Source organism: Zymoseptoria tritici, chromosome 13, assembly GCF_000219625.1.
Source record: "Zymoseptoria tritici IPO323 chromosome 13, whole genome shotgun sequence".
NCBI lineage: Eukaryota > Fungi > Ascomycota > Dothideomycetes > Mycosphaerellales > Mycosphaerellaceae > Zymoseptoria > Zymoseptoria tritici.
In genome coordinates, this window is record NC_018206.1 from 511,937 (window position 1) to 526,633 (window position 14,697).

The 14,697-nt window shown below is 54.4% G+C and overlaps 4 protein-coding genes across 4 annotated transcripts; 3 read left to right on the top strand and 1 right to left on the bottom strand.

Moving 5' to 3' along the window:
• Positions 1–1,901: 1,901 nt before the first annotated feature.
• On the top strand, positions 1,902–2,499 carry MYCGRDRAFT_111636 (uncharacterized protein; the record flags this gene model as incomplete). Its single annotated transcript, XM_003847532.1, has 1 exon — positions 1,902–2,499. One exon carries the CDS (start codon positions 1,902–1,904, stop codon positions 2,379–2,381), a length of 480 nt encoding a protein of 159 aa, XP_003847580.1.
• Positions 2,500–4,819: 2,320 nt separating this feature from the next.
• Positions 4,820–6,583, bottom strand: MYCGRDRAFT_51270 (uncharacterized protein; the record flags this gene model as incomplete). Its single annotated transcript, XM_003847717.1, has 3 exons — positions 4,820–5,153; positions 5,214–5,955; positions 6,013–6,583. 3 exons carry the CDS (start codon positions 6,581–6,583, stop codon positions 4,820–4,822), a joined length of 1,647 nt encoding a protein of 548 aa, XP_003847765.1.
• A 1,687-nt stretch (positions 6,584–8,270) lies between these two features.
• On the top strand, positions 8,271–10,067 carry MYCGRDRAFT_97369 (uncharacterized protein; the record flags this gene model as incomplete). The annotated part of the gene is made up of 4 exons (XM_003847533.1): positions 8,271–8,899; positions 8,987–9,188; positions 9,272–9,641; positions 9,808–10,067. The coding sequence occupies 4 exons, from the start codon at positions 8,271–8,273 to the stop codon at positions 10,065–10,067; spliced, it is 1,461 nt and encodes a 486-aa protein (XP_003847581.1).
• Positions 10,068–10,529: 462 nt separating this feature from the next.
• MYCGRDRAFT_101867 (uncharacterized protein) lies at positions 10,530–12,196 on the top strand (the record flags this gene model as incomplete). The annotated part of the gene is made up of 2 exons (XM_003847534.1): positions 10,530–11,637; positions 11,689–12,196. 2 exons carry the CDS (start codon positions 10,634–10,636, stop codon positions 12,194–12,196), a joined length of 1,512 nt encoding a protein of 503 aa, XP_003847582.1.
• Positions 12,197–14,697: the final 2,501 nt, after the last annotated feature.

The window sequence follows — 14,697 nt, forward strand, 5'->3', positions numbered from 1 at the left end:
GCTACTTGCCTCATCCAGGCAACGACATGGGATCCGGAAGCGAGCGCTAATTCTCGCATCCATGAGACATGCACCTCACTTGCTGCGCAAAACCAGAGGTGAGAATCCGGAGACTGGCTTCTCCATCTCAACAGAGTCATCATGTGATGCCGGGCCGAACACGTGAGTCCTGACCGCTCGAGGAGTGTGCTGAGTAGAGAGCACCGCACAGCGCGGTCGGTCTCGGAAGTGACTTCGACGCGCCGAAATGTCGAGAGCCATCATCGATCATCAAGCACAGCCAATGGAGTATACCAGTACAGGATCCTCGATTTGGACATCTGAGCAAGGCTAAGGTACGTAGCAACCCCGGATTAATCGCTAATTTCTGGACCCTCAAGGATCATGAATTCAAGCCCATATCCCCTTGGTCTCCGGAAATATTGAGAATCATCGATCATCAAGCACAGCCATCGAGTATGGCCCGATTCCGACGTCGATGAGCAAGTTGTCAGCACTGCCAATTGATTGCCAAGTTTGGACCCCGGACGATCATGGTTCTGAACCCATGTCGTGACAATGCCGAGAAGACCCGGATCGATTCGCGAGACGTTGCGCCTCCAGGTGAACTTTCATTCGCATCGGTATGGTCAATTTGTCCTCGCACGCGGCGATTGGTTCGGACCTGACGAGAATAACGAATCCCGGCCTATGCCGTGCTGCGCCGATTCCTGGCCCCGGAGGATCATGACTTCGAATCCATGTCGCGCCAAATGCCTTGGCCGTCCGAAGTACCGAACCAAACCGATGAAACGTGGCGCCTCCAGGCGATCTCAGGAACGCAACGGTGGTGTTCTCGTGCGCAGCGTTGGGTTCTGGCCTCACAGGATCGACACGAAATCCGGCTGATGCCGCGCTGATGCCACGATTTCCTGGGACTACTGCGCCTTTCATGGTTTCAGCATCGCTACCGTGGTCTCTTTTCACATGAAGATCCGACAATATGATGACTCCTGAAGCGGAGCGACAAGCAAGAGCAACCTTGATGAAGCTACAGAGCCAAATCTACACAGGAATGTCCACTCGATTTGTGTCCAGAGAGAGCCATGACCGTGAAGCCTCAGCAATGATGATCTCGATCCAGCCGCCTCTGAGTGGGTTGTATCAATCGTGTCGTCGGCCGAGCCTCCTGTCGATGTGAGTGCATCGTCCGTGCAGCTGACCTTTGTTTGCAACACGTGTTGCGGCTCTCGCAGCACTGTCCTCACAGAGTCACGACTCCGGCTCCTGCGTCCCAACGCTCGATCGAAACCCTGCTTCAGCGCTGGATCCATGCTCGTTCCGGTGGGCAATGCAAGCATTGATGGCGAGCTTGACCGGATTGTATTAAGATCGACACGGCAGCTGCTTGGAGACAGGCTGTGCCATCCTGGCAGTGCTTATGGTCATTAAACGACCCATGCCGCGATGACATGAGTGACGTCTTGCAGAACTTGGCGAGTCTGCAATGAGTTGCCAAAATTATCTACACATCCTGGAATCGACGATGCAGCGACCATGTCGAGACATGTTCGTCAGACAACTCCTCTGCAAAACCCTCGATCGCAAGAGCTGGCCGGCTCACCTCACATGGTTTCTACGAGCTTCCTTCGTTCCGACGCAGGCATCTGGGTTAATTCTATTCCGGAACCGCTTGTACAACGATCGCACGGCCTGTGATATGTTCACGTCCCACTTGGCAGTGACGAACTAGACTGACAGAGCCTGGTGGCAGTGCACTGCGAAGCAGCCCATAAAGAGCCGCTCGCCGTCGTTGTTGAGCTTCCTTCTCATCAGCAACATCACAACACTCAACGATCTACAAACCACACACAATCAACCCACAACCAACACTTTCAACTTCAACTTCAACTTCAATCAAAATGCAGTTCACTCAGGCTTCCGCCCTCGTGGCCCTCCTATCCGCCACCGCCTTCGGCATTGCCCTCCCTCAGAACCCAGCCAACGGCAACCATGCAGGCACCGACAACGGCAACAACCACTGCGGAGATACAACCATACCTCAGCCGATCATCGGCCAAGGCCCGCCTGTCGACAGGAACGACTGCCAAGAACTCAAGAACGCGTTCGCCAATGCTCACACCGACTACTACGTCACTGGACCCGGCCAGTTGATCCTTGCTCACGGGACCTGCAAATTTTATGCCACGGTCGATAGGGGTCAAACGGCCATCCTTGGAGGTGACGATGCCAGTGATCTCATTGGGACCGCCTTCAGTTACTGGGTCGATGGTCAATCCGGCTCTAAGGGAACCTATATCACCGGCCAGAACGCTGAAGCTCCTTGCGACAACGCCAACGGCCAGACCCAGGTCACCGTCACCTGGCAAGTGAGCTCTTAGGTCGCTCTCGACCAAGCAACCGCAGTCATTGGGAGGGGGGGAGGTGGTCGTGCATCGGCATGATCCATGGAATGAGGCATCTGGCGGAGGATGAGATTGGGATGCAGTGGAGGAATGGATAGACTGGGTGGGAAAAAAAAGCTTGCTGGATGGCTTCACGTTGTACATCAACGATTGGTCCTTTTTGATGGTAGTGTAATTGGTCAAATGCATACTGTGACAACAATCTTGATTCTCATCGTCTTGTACATCTTTCATGCTCGCTGCCGGATGTTTGACCTTGGATAAGGCCGCTGTGACATGTTCAAGTCTCTTTCCGTTGCAAAGTTATTCATGTACAAAGCTAGAAAGTAAATGCTACCGTGAGAGGCGCTGTGTCTGCTGAGTTTCATCCTGATCATCGAGGCTAGCGAGAATCGGCGGCAGTCTGTCCTCTCCGGCAGTCATATCGCGCGCGCTCGCAAATGGGATGACAACTGTCCCAGACAGACACTTTTTCTGCTTCGAAACAAGGCTGGCCCTCTCTTGCGAAGAGTGCCTTTCAAAAAAGCGAACGCGACGCTGCTCACTGAAGCCGAGCGACGCTACGATTTCGCTGGCTGGAACGGCGACATCATTATTGAGGGCATCTGAGCTGTGACGAAATGTCGTTCGCACGAGTTCAATCTCGCTGGCTCTCTTCTGATTGATGTGCGCTCTGTAGTTTTTCTCAGTCTGATGGACCTTGACCTTGCCAGCAGTGACGCGATCCAAGTGACTGCAAGGTTGTGGAACGAAAGCGCCGAGAGGGTTGTTGGAGTGCTGCAATGCGTTGTGGTCGGCGAGGCTAGTAGAAGACGCCAACGAGGTCGACTCGCACCCTTTCTTAGGACACGGCCTGGGCCATGTCTTATGGTTTAGGTAGGTCTCCTTATGCCTGTTCATCTTCGATACCGTGTAGAACATCCTGCTACAATCATACTAACAAGGCACCGTCTTGTCGGCATTAAGCGCAGCGAGTGCGGCAACGGCCTTAGCAGAGACTATCTTGCACTTCTCCTCGTGAGTGGGAAGGTATGACCTGTTTGTGGTAGTGAACACGCAGCTATAGATACATGTCGTAAGCCAGGTCCTCGGCTTTCGCGGTCAGTCGGTGACGAAATAGCATCTTGTCCACAGTCTCGACGGACTCTAACGATTCGGGATCAATTAGAGGTTCGGATTCTTTGTTGTCGACAGTCTCGGCGGGCTCCAATAATTGCGGATCGAGGAGAAACGCGGGTTCATCGTCTGGAGTGACGGGGGAAGCTTCATCGATAGTAGACAGAGGCTGCGGAGCTTTATCGAGAGTGGACGGAAGCTGGTAGGAGGGGAGACGGCGCTTGTTAGTCTGATCGGCAATCCATTCGTCGCGCTTGCGCTTTCGCAGCCCTAAGGCAGCGGTCGCTCAATCGGCTATAACAGTTGGGTCGAGGTTGGACTCTAAGCATGCTGCCGTAATCGGCGGGTTTGTGCTAGGTAAGTTGCCGGGAATAGGAGTCGACGGCGGAGGAAATAGTCTCGATCTGCTCGTCGTACGGATTGGCGACACGTGCACTGTAGCTATCCACGTTCCAGGTCCCGATGGAGTGTGCGGAGACATTGACAGAGGTTGGAAGATGACCGATGCTAGCAGCGACGGCAGGGTTGGTGACACCTGTCTGGAGATGTTGAATGTTGGCGAGATCACGCGCGGCGCCGCGACGGAGATCATATGCTTTGAGAGCTGCGAGCGGCCTAGCAGCGAGGGATGCATGCGCCAAGATGTGCTTCATCTGTGTATTGCGAGCCGGCTTCTTGCGCTGGAGTGCTCCGCCGCGTCCTACTATAGCACAGAGGACTGGGTCTTAGGGAACTCTTCCACGCAACCTGGCGAGTCGGAGCTAGGAATGGTGGAGGAGGGGATCTGAGTCTCTCCGACGGCCCAGGCCAAGTGTCGTGAGGCTCAGCAGGCGGTCCAGTTCCCAGGTGATGTTGTAGGCATTCATCACACATCCGACGATGTTGAAGATGAAGAATAGCAAGAATATGAGCCAGTAAGGATGATCATCGAAATGATCGCGTCGTACGTATGCCAGCATGGAGACCAGAAGTGCGATGATACAGGTGAGCTGTGAGATTGTTAGCTGTTGGGGTGAGCTTCGCATCATCTGCAGCTGCAAGCCACAGCCGAGCTTCGAACGCAAGCAAGGATCACAATCCGGTATGAAGTAGCTGAGGACGGGAGATGATTCGCTGCCATCTCGTTGTCGAAGGAAGTGCTCTGTAAGCGAAGCAGTGTCGTGGTCGGAGTCGATGAGTCTCCTGGGCTTTGGCTAGAGTTTCGATATTGCTTCGCCGCTACATGAATCTACAATCATACAACAGGTTCCATATTCCAACTTTCTCCTCCTCCATGTCGTCCTCTACTCGGAACATGGTCAAGGCGCCAACCTCCAAGCTCTCATCGGCAACGCTTGCAAGCCCTTCGCCCTCGGCTTAATGAACCCCCAGAATGTAATAATGCCAAAGATGACGCAGAGTACGTTGACCCAATAATATCCGTCTCTTTGGATCTCGCAGCTTCCACCGCCAGCTGTGCACCTGTGTTTTTCAGCTTCCGCAACGCAGCTGAAAGGTTGCGTGATGAAGTCTCCCGTCAACGCATTCGGCGGGACAGGCGGCTTTTCCGAGGGTATACAAGTCGCGACGGTGAAGATGTCGACGAATTTGAGGACGAAGAAGCGCGGGAATGTGCCACCTAGGTTGCTCACACTGTAAGAGATTGTCAGTCAACTTGCATTTCAGATTCGCCGAGAATGGGAGAAAACTCACGTCGCCAAGAGAGTCATATACGTCCCTCCAATCGCCGGATCAGAGATCTTTGCGTGGAAAGCGGAGATGGCAACGAACATTACCGTGCTCATGAAGGTGCTGAAGACATGCTCGACAATCACGACGAGCAAGTATGTATTCGTCGTGCCTCCAGGTGGGAAGAACATGACCACCGCTTGCGCGAAAACGGCGGCCACGAGACGGCCGACGAACGCCCAGCACCAGACGTTGACCGGCTTGTATTGTTCCGACCATTTTCCGGCGTAGTAACCCAGCGCGATTTCGAAGGGAAAGTCGATGAGCACTGTCAGGGCAAGGTCTTCTTGGGAGAACCCCTTGTCGAGGAGTTTGAGATTCGTGACGGCGTCGTTGGCTTGAAATCCGATTTTTGCGATGAGGTGGATGACGATGAAAGTTTGAATGTTCCGCAACCGGAGGATGCCGCCCATGATTTTGTACACATCCCAGACGGACTCATTTTCTTTGGTGCGTTCTTCTTTTTTGAGGAATGCGAGTCCGAGGGTGACGAGCAGGTATGCCCAGCCCCAGAATGTGAGGTAGGAGTTGAGGGTCATCAGACCAACATCTTGCGGAGTCGAGCGGAAGTATTTGTTTGCGAAGTCGGGGGATTGAAAGGCGAGGAATACGGTGTAGGAGAGGAATTGGCCGCCTGTCAGACCGACTGTCTGAGCGGTGGAGGCGTATGAGAGGTTGGATTGAGAGAGAAGGGTTAGAGCCCAGCCTGGATGTTGTTAGCCACGCGTGCAAATTGGCTCCTGGGTATCATATTCCGACTCACCATCAACAGCGATATCCTGCGTCGCACACATGAACACCAACGCGAACCACCATCCTGTAAACCCCCAGATCCCGGCACCGTTGTCTGCACCCGCTGTCTCCATCATCTGCTGTGCACTCGCTCCCAACCACAACATGCCAATGCCGCTCAACATCTGAATCGGCAGAATCCAGCTCTTTCTCCTTCCCACCTTCGCACTCCACCATGCATCCACAATCGGACTCCAAAGGAGTTTCAAACTGTATGGATAACTCGCCAGCGAGTACACTCCAATTTGTGAGTAACTCAGATGATGCTTCAGCAGGAAAGGTACACTGCCTCCCGCCAGTCCCATGGGTATGCCTTGGAGGAAGTATAGCAGCACCAGGAGCAGAAAATTCTTCCGATCTTGCAAAGGCAGTTCGAAGAACCCTTTGCTACTCTCCTCTTGCGTGGGTGTGTCTGGAGGCTCATTGTCCAAGCTGAACGTATTCCTTCCCATCAAGCGATCTCGAGCGTCGGAGCTGTCTTCATCTTGGATATCGAGTGTGGAAGGGTGTTTCCGCCGCTCGTGGAATGCTGCGCCGTTCATCTCGGTGCTGGAGGTGTGACCGTTGGGCAGTTCGGTCAAGGAGGACGCGGTCGTCGAGCCGTCCTGGAGGGTCCGACCTCGAGGGGCGGGCGAGCTCGATTTGGCGGTTTTCTTGGGCATCGAAAAGGGTGGAGGGTTGTTCTGTTGAGGGAGCTGCCGAAGAGAAAAGTCGTCCTCGTCGTCGTCGTTTCCTTCGTGGCGGAGGGGATGTCGTCCTCTAGCGTCGGTGGAGTCGCGATGCTGGTGGAGCTCCCGCAATGCGACGTCGTCTGCTCCGCGCTCGAGTTGCCCCTGAGTAGTATGTTCTAGTTCTATTGCTTTGGCTCGATGGACAGGAAGGACGGGTACAATTGCAGTAGAACCAGCAACGACAATGGCAGCAGGACGACGGTGAAGTTCCGTCTCGTCCATACGCCCCAAAATTCTCGAAACTTGCCCCTCCGATCTTGACACGTTCGACAGTCCAGTCCGGACACTGCGGATACGCGACCAGGACTTAGCGCCGGGAGATGAGCGCGCGGGAGGAGAAAAGGTTCGGCTCGTGAGCTAGCGACACGTGATATGACGCTACGGTGCAGGAAGGCGTGAATGTGAATCTTGGAGACGGGAGAGGAGCTTCCACGAACAACATCAATTCTGTCGAATACATTGGCAATATCAACGACCTCCTCGGAGCTCACAATGGGTCCTGGGATAAAGAGTGATGTCTCTTACTCCACGTCCACTCCCTGGCCCGTTCAGCCTGACACCGGCCGACAGAAGATATACACGCACAACGCATGTCACGGAGCGGCGGCTTCACGATGGTGGGAGTCGACGAATACTTCGTGTTCTGTAATGGCATGCAAGCTCATCATCAGTCAGGTCTGTACCCGCAAAGACTGATGATTTCACAGTCCGACCGGCAAACGAGTCATGGACCTCCAACACAACACAAGAACCCAGCAGAATGAAGCTCACCGCTGATTGACACGCCAAGTCCTGACAGGTCTTGATCGCCAGCGTCAGTGCCATCTCAAAACTCTCCCGAGAATTCGAAACCGCACGGCGTTCATGGACTTTCTCCACCTCCGCGACACTGCCACTGGGATCGCTTGACCTCTCCCCGCTCCCCGTCTGCCCCGTCTGTTGGTCGGGCTCCGGTTTCATGAATTCTGTGCGATGACAGCGAACATCCCTGTTCCGTCTTCATCGGCAAAGGTCCCGAGCATCTTCGATTCGCCGGCAATCTGGTTGAATCTGGTTGTTGCAAAACTATTCGCATTCGCTGGCAGCGTGCGCTGCGCCCTCGGTCAATATTCGCCTCGACGTATGCCTGAACAAATCGCACTATGGCCAGGTTTACGCATGTCAGACGCCAACCTCACCACCTCGTTCGATCTGCGATTCTTCACCGCATGGTCAAAGCCTGAGTATTTGTGCTGACGAGTCCAATGAACCGCCCAGCCAGCGGATTTATGATGCGGCTGACTTGGAACACAACGACTCGGACAAGGTTGTCATGTCTATGAAACCGTTCAAACACGCGAGCAGATGCTCGATTTAGGAGCCACCTCCTGGTAAGTAAAGCCGTGTCTGATCCTCTCCTCTTTTCAACGCTCTCTCGCCCTCATCTCCCGCAAATCCTCCGCCAGCGCACCTCTTTACACCGCATCCTCTATCTCTCTACCTCGACCCACCACCCATCATGGCGCACAACGAAGACACTCCACCTCACATCGTCCCGGCGACAGACAACCAAGCCGCAGCCCCATACGTCCCTTATCAAGACGCAATGTACTACAATGCCAACCCGCGGCAGCGTAGGAGCAATCACCAGTATCGAGACTCCCGCGACAACGATCTGCGCGACGACAGTTACCGAAACTCCCGAAGGAACTCCCGCGAGGACAACGACTTCCCTAACGAAAACCTCTACCGCCGCTCTTACAAGAATGCCAACGGTCGAAACCGTGTTGTGGAAGAACATACTCATCGCCGCCGCCGCTATCGACCGTCCTCTCCCAACGGCAATGGCAACGGAGTCAACCTTGATTCTCCTTTACGTTCAGATGAAGCCGATGTCGATGCCGCGAACGGGATTCAAGAAGACCACCGTCCTTCACCGAAAGACTTTTTCGGTATTTCCGACATGGCGCAAGTACGGCGTGGAGGCGTCGGAGGTGTTGGAGAAGATGAACCTGAATTGGATGAGTATGGGCGACGGACGCTACACGCTGCGGCTTTGGCGAACGCACGTCGCGGCATGGGAATGGGCGGACCTGGCGGAGAGTATTATTCCGGTGCGGAGTACGCGGACGCACGCAGGAGAGGCCAGTATGATTCTCCGAATCGCGACGAAAACGGGTATCGACGACGAAAAGGGAGGAGAGATGATGAGTCCGATGATGAACGTTCTTCTAGACATGATTCGCAGCGGGACTCCCAGCGGAGCTCTCAGCGGGAAAGAGACCGGTCGCGGAGAAGAGGCGGCGACGGCGCGAGAGGTGTGAGGACGAAGCGTGACTGGGAAAGGGAAGCGGAGGAAGCAGAGCAGCATCGGCCGAAGGAGAGTTATACGTTGATGAAAGCGGCGAAGAGTGCTCTTATGGCTGGAGGCGCGGAGGTATGCTTCCATTTCCATTCCTCCCACCCGTCCCCTCTCCGCAATCAAAATCATGGAACGAAACTGACATGCGTCTCTCCCAGGCCTTCCGCTGCCGCCAAGAACCCGGCTCCTGGTCCGGACAGAAAGGTAAACGCGTTGCCCTCGCTGCCACCACGGGCGTCCTCATTGGGACCCTGCGCAACGGGCGCTTGTTGAACAGCGGGAAGATGCCGTATGCCGAAGCGGCGATGACGGGATTCTATTCCATTGACTTCCTCAAGCGGGTCATTCGACACACGGAATTTGATAAGAATTCGAAGAACGAAAAACGGGATTGGAGGGAGGAGGCGAGAGGGGAGGCACCTTGGCAAGTCGCGGATGAGGAGGACGAGAACGAGGAGGGTGAGCAAGATGGCGGAAATGAGAAAGGTGGGAAGGACGGGAAAGATGGGAAAGGACAGGATGGGAAGAGTGAGAAAGGTGGAAAGAGCGAAAGGGGAGGAAAAAGCGAGAGAGACGAGAGCAGGGGAAGGGGTAGGGAAAGGGAGAGAAGCAGGAGGAGGTGACTAGCTTCGGAACGAGAGCGGAGGGATGAGCGACGATATGATGATCGACGCTCCGACGACAGCCGCTCCAGTGACAGCCGCTCAGATGACAGCCGTCGCTACGATGACAGACGATCCAATGACGGTAGAAGGCGGAGAAATAACAGGGGAGATGACAGGAGAGACGACAGGAGAGACGACAGAAGGGATGACAGAAGGGATGACAGGAGAGCCGATCGAAGATCCGACAAAAGGCGAAAAGACGACGGGAGAGACAGACGATCCGACAGCAGCTCCTCCGACTCCAGATCGCGGAAGGATGTGCGAGTCGACGAGGAACTTAGAGGCCTAAGCAAAGAGATGCAAGGCCAAGGCGATGAAAAGGAAAAGCCGCAGAGACCGGGACATAGCAGGCACCAAACGGCCCAGACGAACCAGAGCGAGGGCTACAGATGGTGGAATACTCCTGTTCTGTTCTATTGAGTTGGCCTAAAGGAGCGAGGCCTTTGGGAGGCTTCACGGATGAGATTGGTTCTTGTTCTTGTTGGCCGGATACCTTGGATGCGTGGTCTGTGTAATATAGCTCCTCTTCGAGTCAACCTATCGGTATACATATGGATTGCAATCCAATCAACAGTGCCACCAATATCTGCTTCCTGTTTCAGCTGATGTCGTCTTCAGACGCGTATGTACTCTGTACTCCGTAGACCACACTAGCGCCAGATTCTGCCAAGGCCATCCAAAGCTTCTCAGTCAGCTTCACGACTTCCAGGTTGAATCTTTGAAGACTTCCACGACCGAGCCCGTAACAATCCTCTCCACCACCGCGCGCACGACTTCGACTCACCACACTTGCACCAATTCATCAAGCTAATTCAGTCGCCGCACGTATCAACGCCTGAACGCAATCTCCTCACCATGGCCGCGCCCAACGGCGACTCCGCCGCGCCCGCCGACGACGACCTCGCCCACAAAGTCCCAGCCGGCACCGTCCTTCCCCCCAAAGTTGTGCGCAGCAAGATCGAAAAAGTCGCTTCATACGTCGCCCGCGCCGGCGAGAAATTCGAAGACTCGGTCCGACAAAAGAATGCCGGCACAAACCAGACCACTTTCCTCGAACCGGACGATCCATACTTCCCTTACTACAAATGGCGCGTGGGCGAGATAAAAGCTGGTCGAGGTCACGATCCGGATAATAATGCTGCGGCGAAGACGGAGGTCACATTCCAGGGACGAGAGTCGAGGGCGCCGAAGCCGCCAGCGGAGTTCAAGTTCAGCGCGCGCATGCCGAATATTTCGGCGCAGGATTTGGAGATTGTCAAGGTGACGGCGCTGTATGCGGCGAAGAACGGGAGGAGTTGGGTCACGGCGTTGAGTCAACGGGAAGGAGGCAATTATCAATTTGATTTCTTGAGGCCACAGCATTCGTTGAATATGTTCTATACGAAGCTGGTGGATCAGTACAAAGACTTGTTGGAAGGGGAGACGGCGGATGGTGGGAAGCCGCAGAGAGAGAGGATTGCGGATCTGGAGGCGAATGTCGGCGACCGATTTCGCATGCTGGAGAGGGCGAAGAAGAGGGCCGAGTGGTTGAAGTGGCAGGAGAAGCAGAAAGTCGAGACGGAGCAGAAGGAGGAGAAGGACCGCATTGCGTTTGCGGAGATTGATTGGCATGACTTCACGGTCGTGGCTACGGTTGTGTTTGACGAGAGGGACGAGCAGGCGGATATGCCGGCGCCGAAGACGCTGAACGACATGCTCTCACTAAGTCTGGAAGAGAAGGCGAATATGCGGGTGGGAGTTGACAAGCGACTCGAGGAGGCAGTGCCGGACTTCACTGACTACGAGGCGATTTATGGACATGCACAGCCTATGCCTGCTGCACAGATGCCCGCGCCTCAGCAGCAGTACACACCGCAGCCGTCAGTATCCAGCTCTCAGCGATTGCAACAGACTACTGACACAGATAACAGCACACCACCCCAAGCAACGCCATATATCCCACCACAAGCGCCCACCCTTGCAGCAGAGCGAGAAAACGCTCGCGCTGCCACAAAATCCGCTCAACCCACCACCCGCATCCGCAACGACTACATCCCGCAAGCGCAACTTCGCGCACAACGCAACCCCGCCAACACCTCGATCTGCCCCAACTGCAACCTCGCCTTCCCCAACGACGAGATGGCCGAACACATGCGGATTGAAATGCTGGATCCACAATGGAGAGAGCAAAGCAGGAAAGACCAGATGAGGAGTTCGACGACGAATCTGAGCACGAGTGATGTGGCCACGAATCTGAAGAGGCTGGCGAGTCAGAGGAGCGATGTCTTCGATCCGGCCGTAAGTGCTCACGGCGTGCAGAATGGGAATGAGAGAGGAGCCAAGAGGGTTGAGGTTGAGAAAGGAGTCGGTCATCAAGCGCCGCCTGGGACGGACGTGAAGGAGCAGATAAGGAGTTTGCACGAAAAGTATAAGAAGTGATGAAAATGGAGGAGGTGAGAACACAGAAATCATCGAGCGACACAGAGCGAGCGTCGAGGACGACGGTCAGTCTACAGAGGAAAGAAAGCCCAAGGGTCCGGACGCCGACGACGCAGATGTTGCCATTTTGGCCTCGGACTGCATCATGTCGCCGCGCCACTTCTGTTGCAGAGCGTTCCCGTCAGTCGCGCGGGCTGGACTATCGCCATTTGAGGCGGAGAGCTCGTGGTTGGAGAGGTATCCCGCTCAATCCCTTCAATGCTGCTCACCTCACTGACGCCTCGCAGTTTGTACAGCAGCTACATATTCACGCCGCCGACGGGCCAAGCGTATTGTACCAAAAGTAAACAAGATGACAGACATCACGAGGCCCTGATTTCTCTTTTTCAGTTTCTCCTTGGCTTCAATCCGGGGTTTGTTCCTGCCTCAACCCTCACCCACCATCCTCGACATATACAACTCAAACCTCCTCAGTATACGTCGTCTCATCCTCTTCAATGGGAGACTCGTTTGTCATTGGAGGCATATCAACATTTTTGCCCGCTTTCGAGTTCTTACACGACTGACGTTTGACCAAATGCATCGGGTGCGCTTCGCTTTATCTTTGAGTGATGAGGCGCGCTGGCTTGGGGCGGGGACAGATACTTTTCATGTTGTCGGTTGGGTTGTTCATGGCATTGCCGACTCTGTGCATACCACACAGCGTCTGATCGCATCGGATTGCCGTCCGCCTTGCGAACAAGCCTCTTGTCTCAGACCAGAATCGCGGATTTGGCGATCCGGTGGGCCAACACGCTATATGACGAGCACCGCACACTTCTTGCGATCTCGATGGGCGCTCATACGCTTGCCACGCTACAGGCACGATGCTGCGGAAGTCTGTCGTGACGAATCAGCGTTCTTCGAGCAAGGTCGCACTGTCTGCTACTTCTGGATCCTGGTGCTTCAAAGCAACGATATGTAGGCCTTGGTCGTGGGGTCTGCAGGGCATGCTTCCCTGCTCTCTCACGATGGCCACTTAGAGATGGGAGGCCACAGCGGATTGGGATATAGCCGTGTGGGCCATAATATGGACTAAATGGACGGGATAGTGGACCAAAGATCCCTGTCCGAGGCTAAAGACGCTACGCAATTCCAAGTTGGCCGATTGACAGCAAAGATCGAGAGGCTTGCCGTGCGTATCAAATCGTCGAATCGCGGTAACCGTACGGCGTCGGGTGCAGGTGTTGTCGCTGTTGTTGCAAATGCTTAGGTAAAGCCGCTCGTGCTCAGACTATCAGATACGACTTAGCCGCTACTAAATATAGTTAGTCTAATCTGGTCCATTATAGCTCGAGTCTTCGTCCGTGTGGAAACTGCAGTCCATCTGCGGATATGGATTCCATCCCTATGGCCACTCCGACTTTTTCGTTCCAGCTTCTCCAGGCGGCCATTGATCCAGAGTGTACAGCACCTTCGCACATCGGAGTGCTCGCCTTTCAAACCTTGTCTAAGGTTAATGACCGGCCAATCCGGTCCTAGACATGGCCCCCCCTCCATCCGAAAGCAAAACAGCAATTTGTCAAAAGTCGGCTTTCGAGCTTCAATCTGGAATACTGCGCCGTTTACAGTTGGAAAAGTAACAACTAGATAGCCATAAATAATCTTCAGGATACGGGCTCTTAATTTATGTGAGTAAATGTATGTTTCTATCGTTGTTGCGGTGAAGATTGTACGTCTAAAGTTGGAGAGTCGATTCTAAGCCCTGTGCCAAAGTTTCCGTTTTGCTGTCGGGTGCTTGCCCCCTTGAGCCTGTAAGTGCCCACCAGCGCCGAGCACTCCGATTTAGGGATAAAGATCCAAGATCTGGAGTCGACACAGTCTGTTTCGAAGCAGCTTAGCGGACGACAATCCAGATTCCGTTCCTTCCTCAGTCCGCGTCCATAGAAGCCGTAAAGTTTCAAGCAAGTCTCGTTTGGGGGTATCTCAGTGCGATCACCTGCACGATCAACCTCCGAGCGCTGTGCTTGAGCCATCACAGAACAAAAGGCTCGAAGCACCTTCCCGCCGGCGCTGTCAAACCACAATCTTTTGACTTAGAAAGTGGACGGAGGGTGGCACCATCCTAGTCTCGGATGAAGGTCTAGAACGCCAGTCGACAGGCATCGAGAGCATCCATGTTCAACTTTTCCCGGACCATGCGCCGCTCAGATCCATTACCATGCATATTCCACGCGCGACGGGAAATACTAACGAGCGGTGCCCAAAGAACTACTAACCGGTGCCCTGCAATATCGACAGCCATCTTATCTGCGGGATACGATGCATAACCTCCGGAATACAGAATACTGCTTACCTACACAAGTCGCATAGGGGAGCGATCCGAGGGGCCCCCCTCTCGGCCTAGAGTAGGGGTTTAGGAGGAGGAACGACGACTATCTCCTAACAGCGGAGGGGTGTCGGTCGCGGACACTTCGTCGTTCGTCCAGTCGCAAAACTATGTTGTTGTCGTTAGCAAAGCC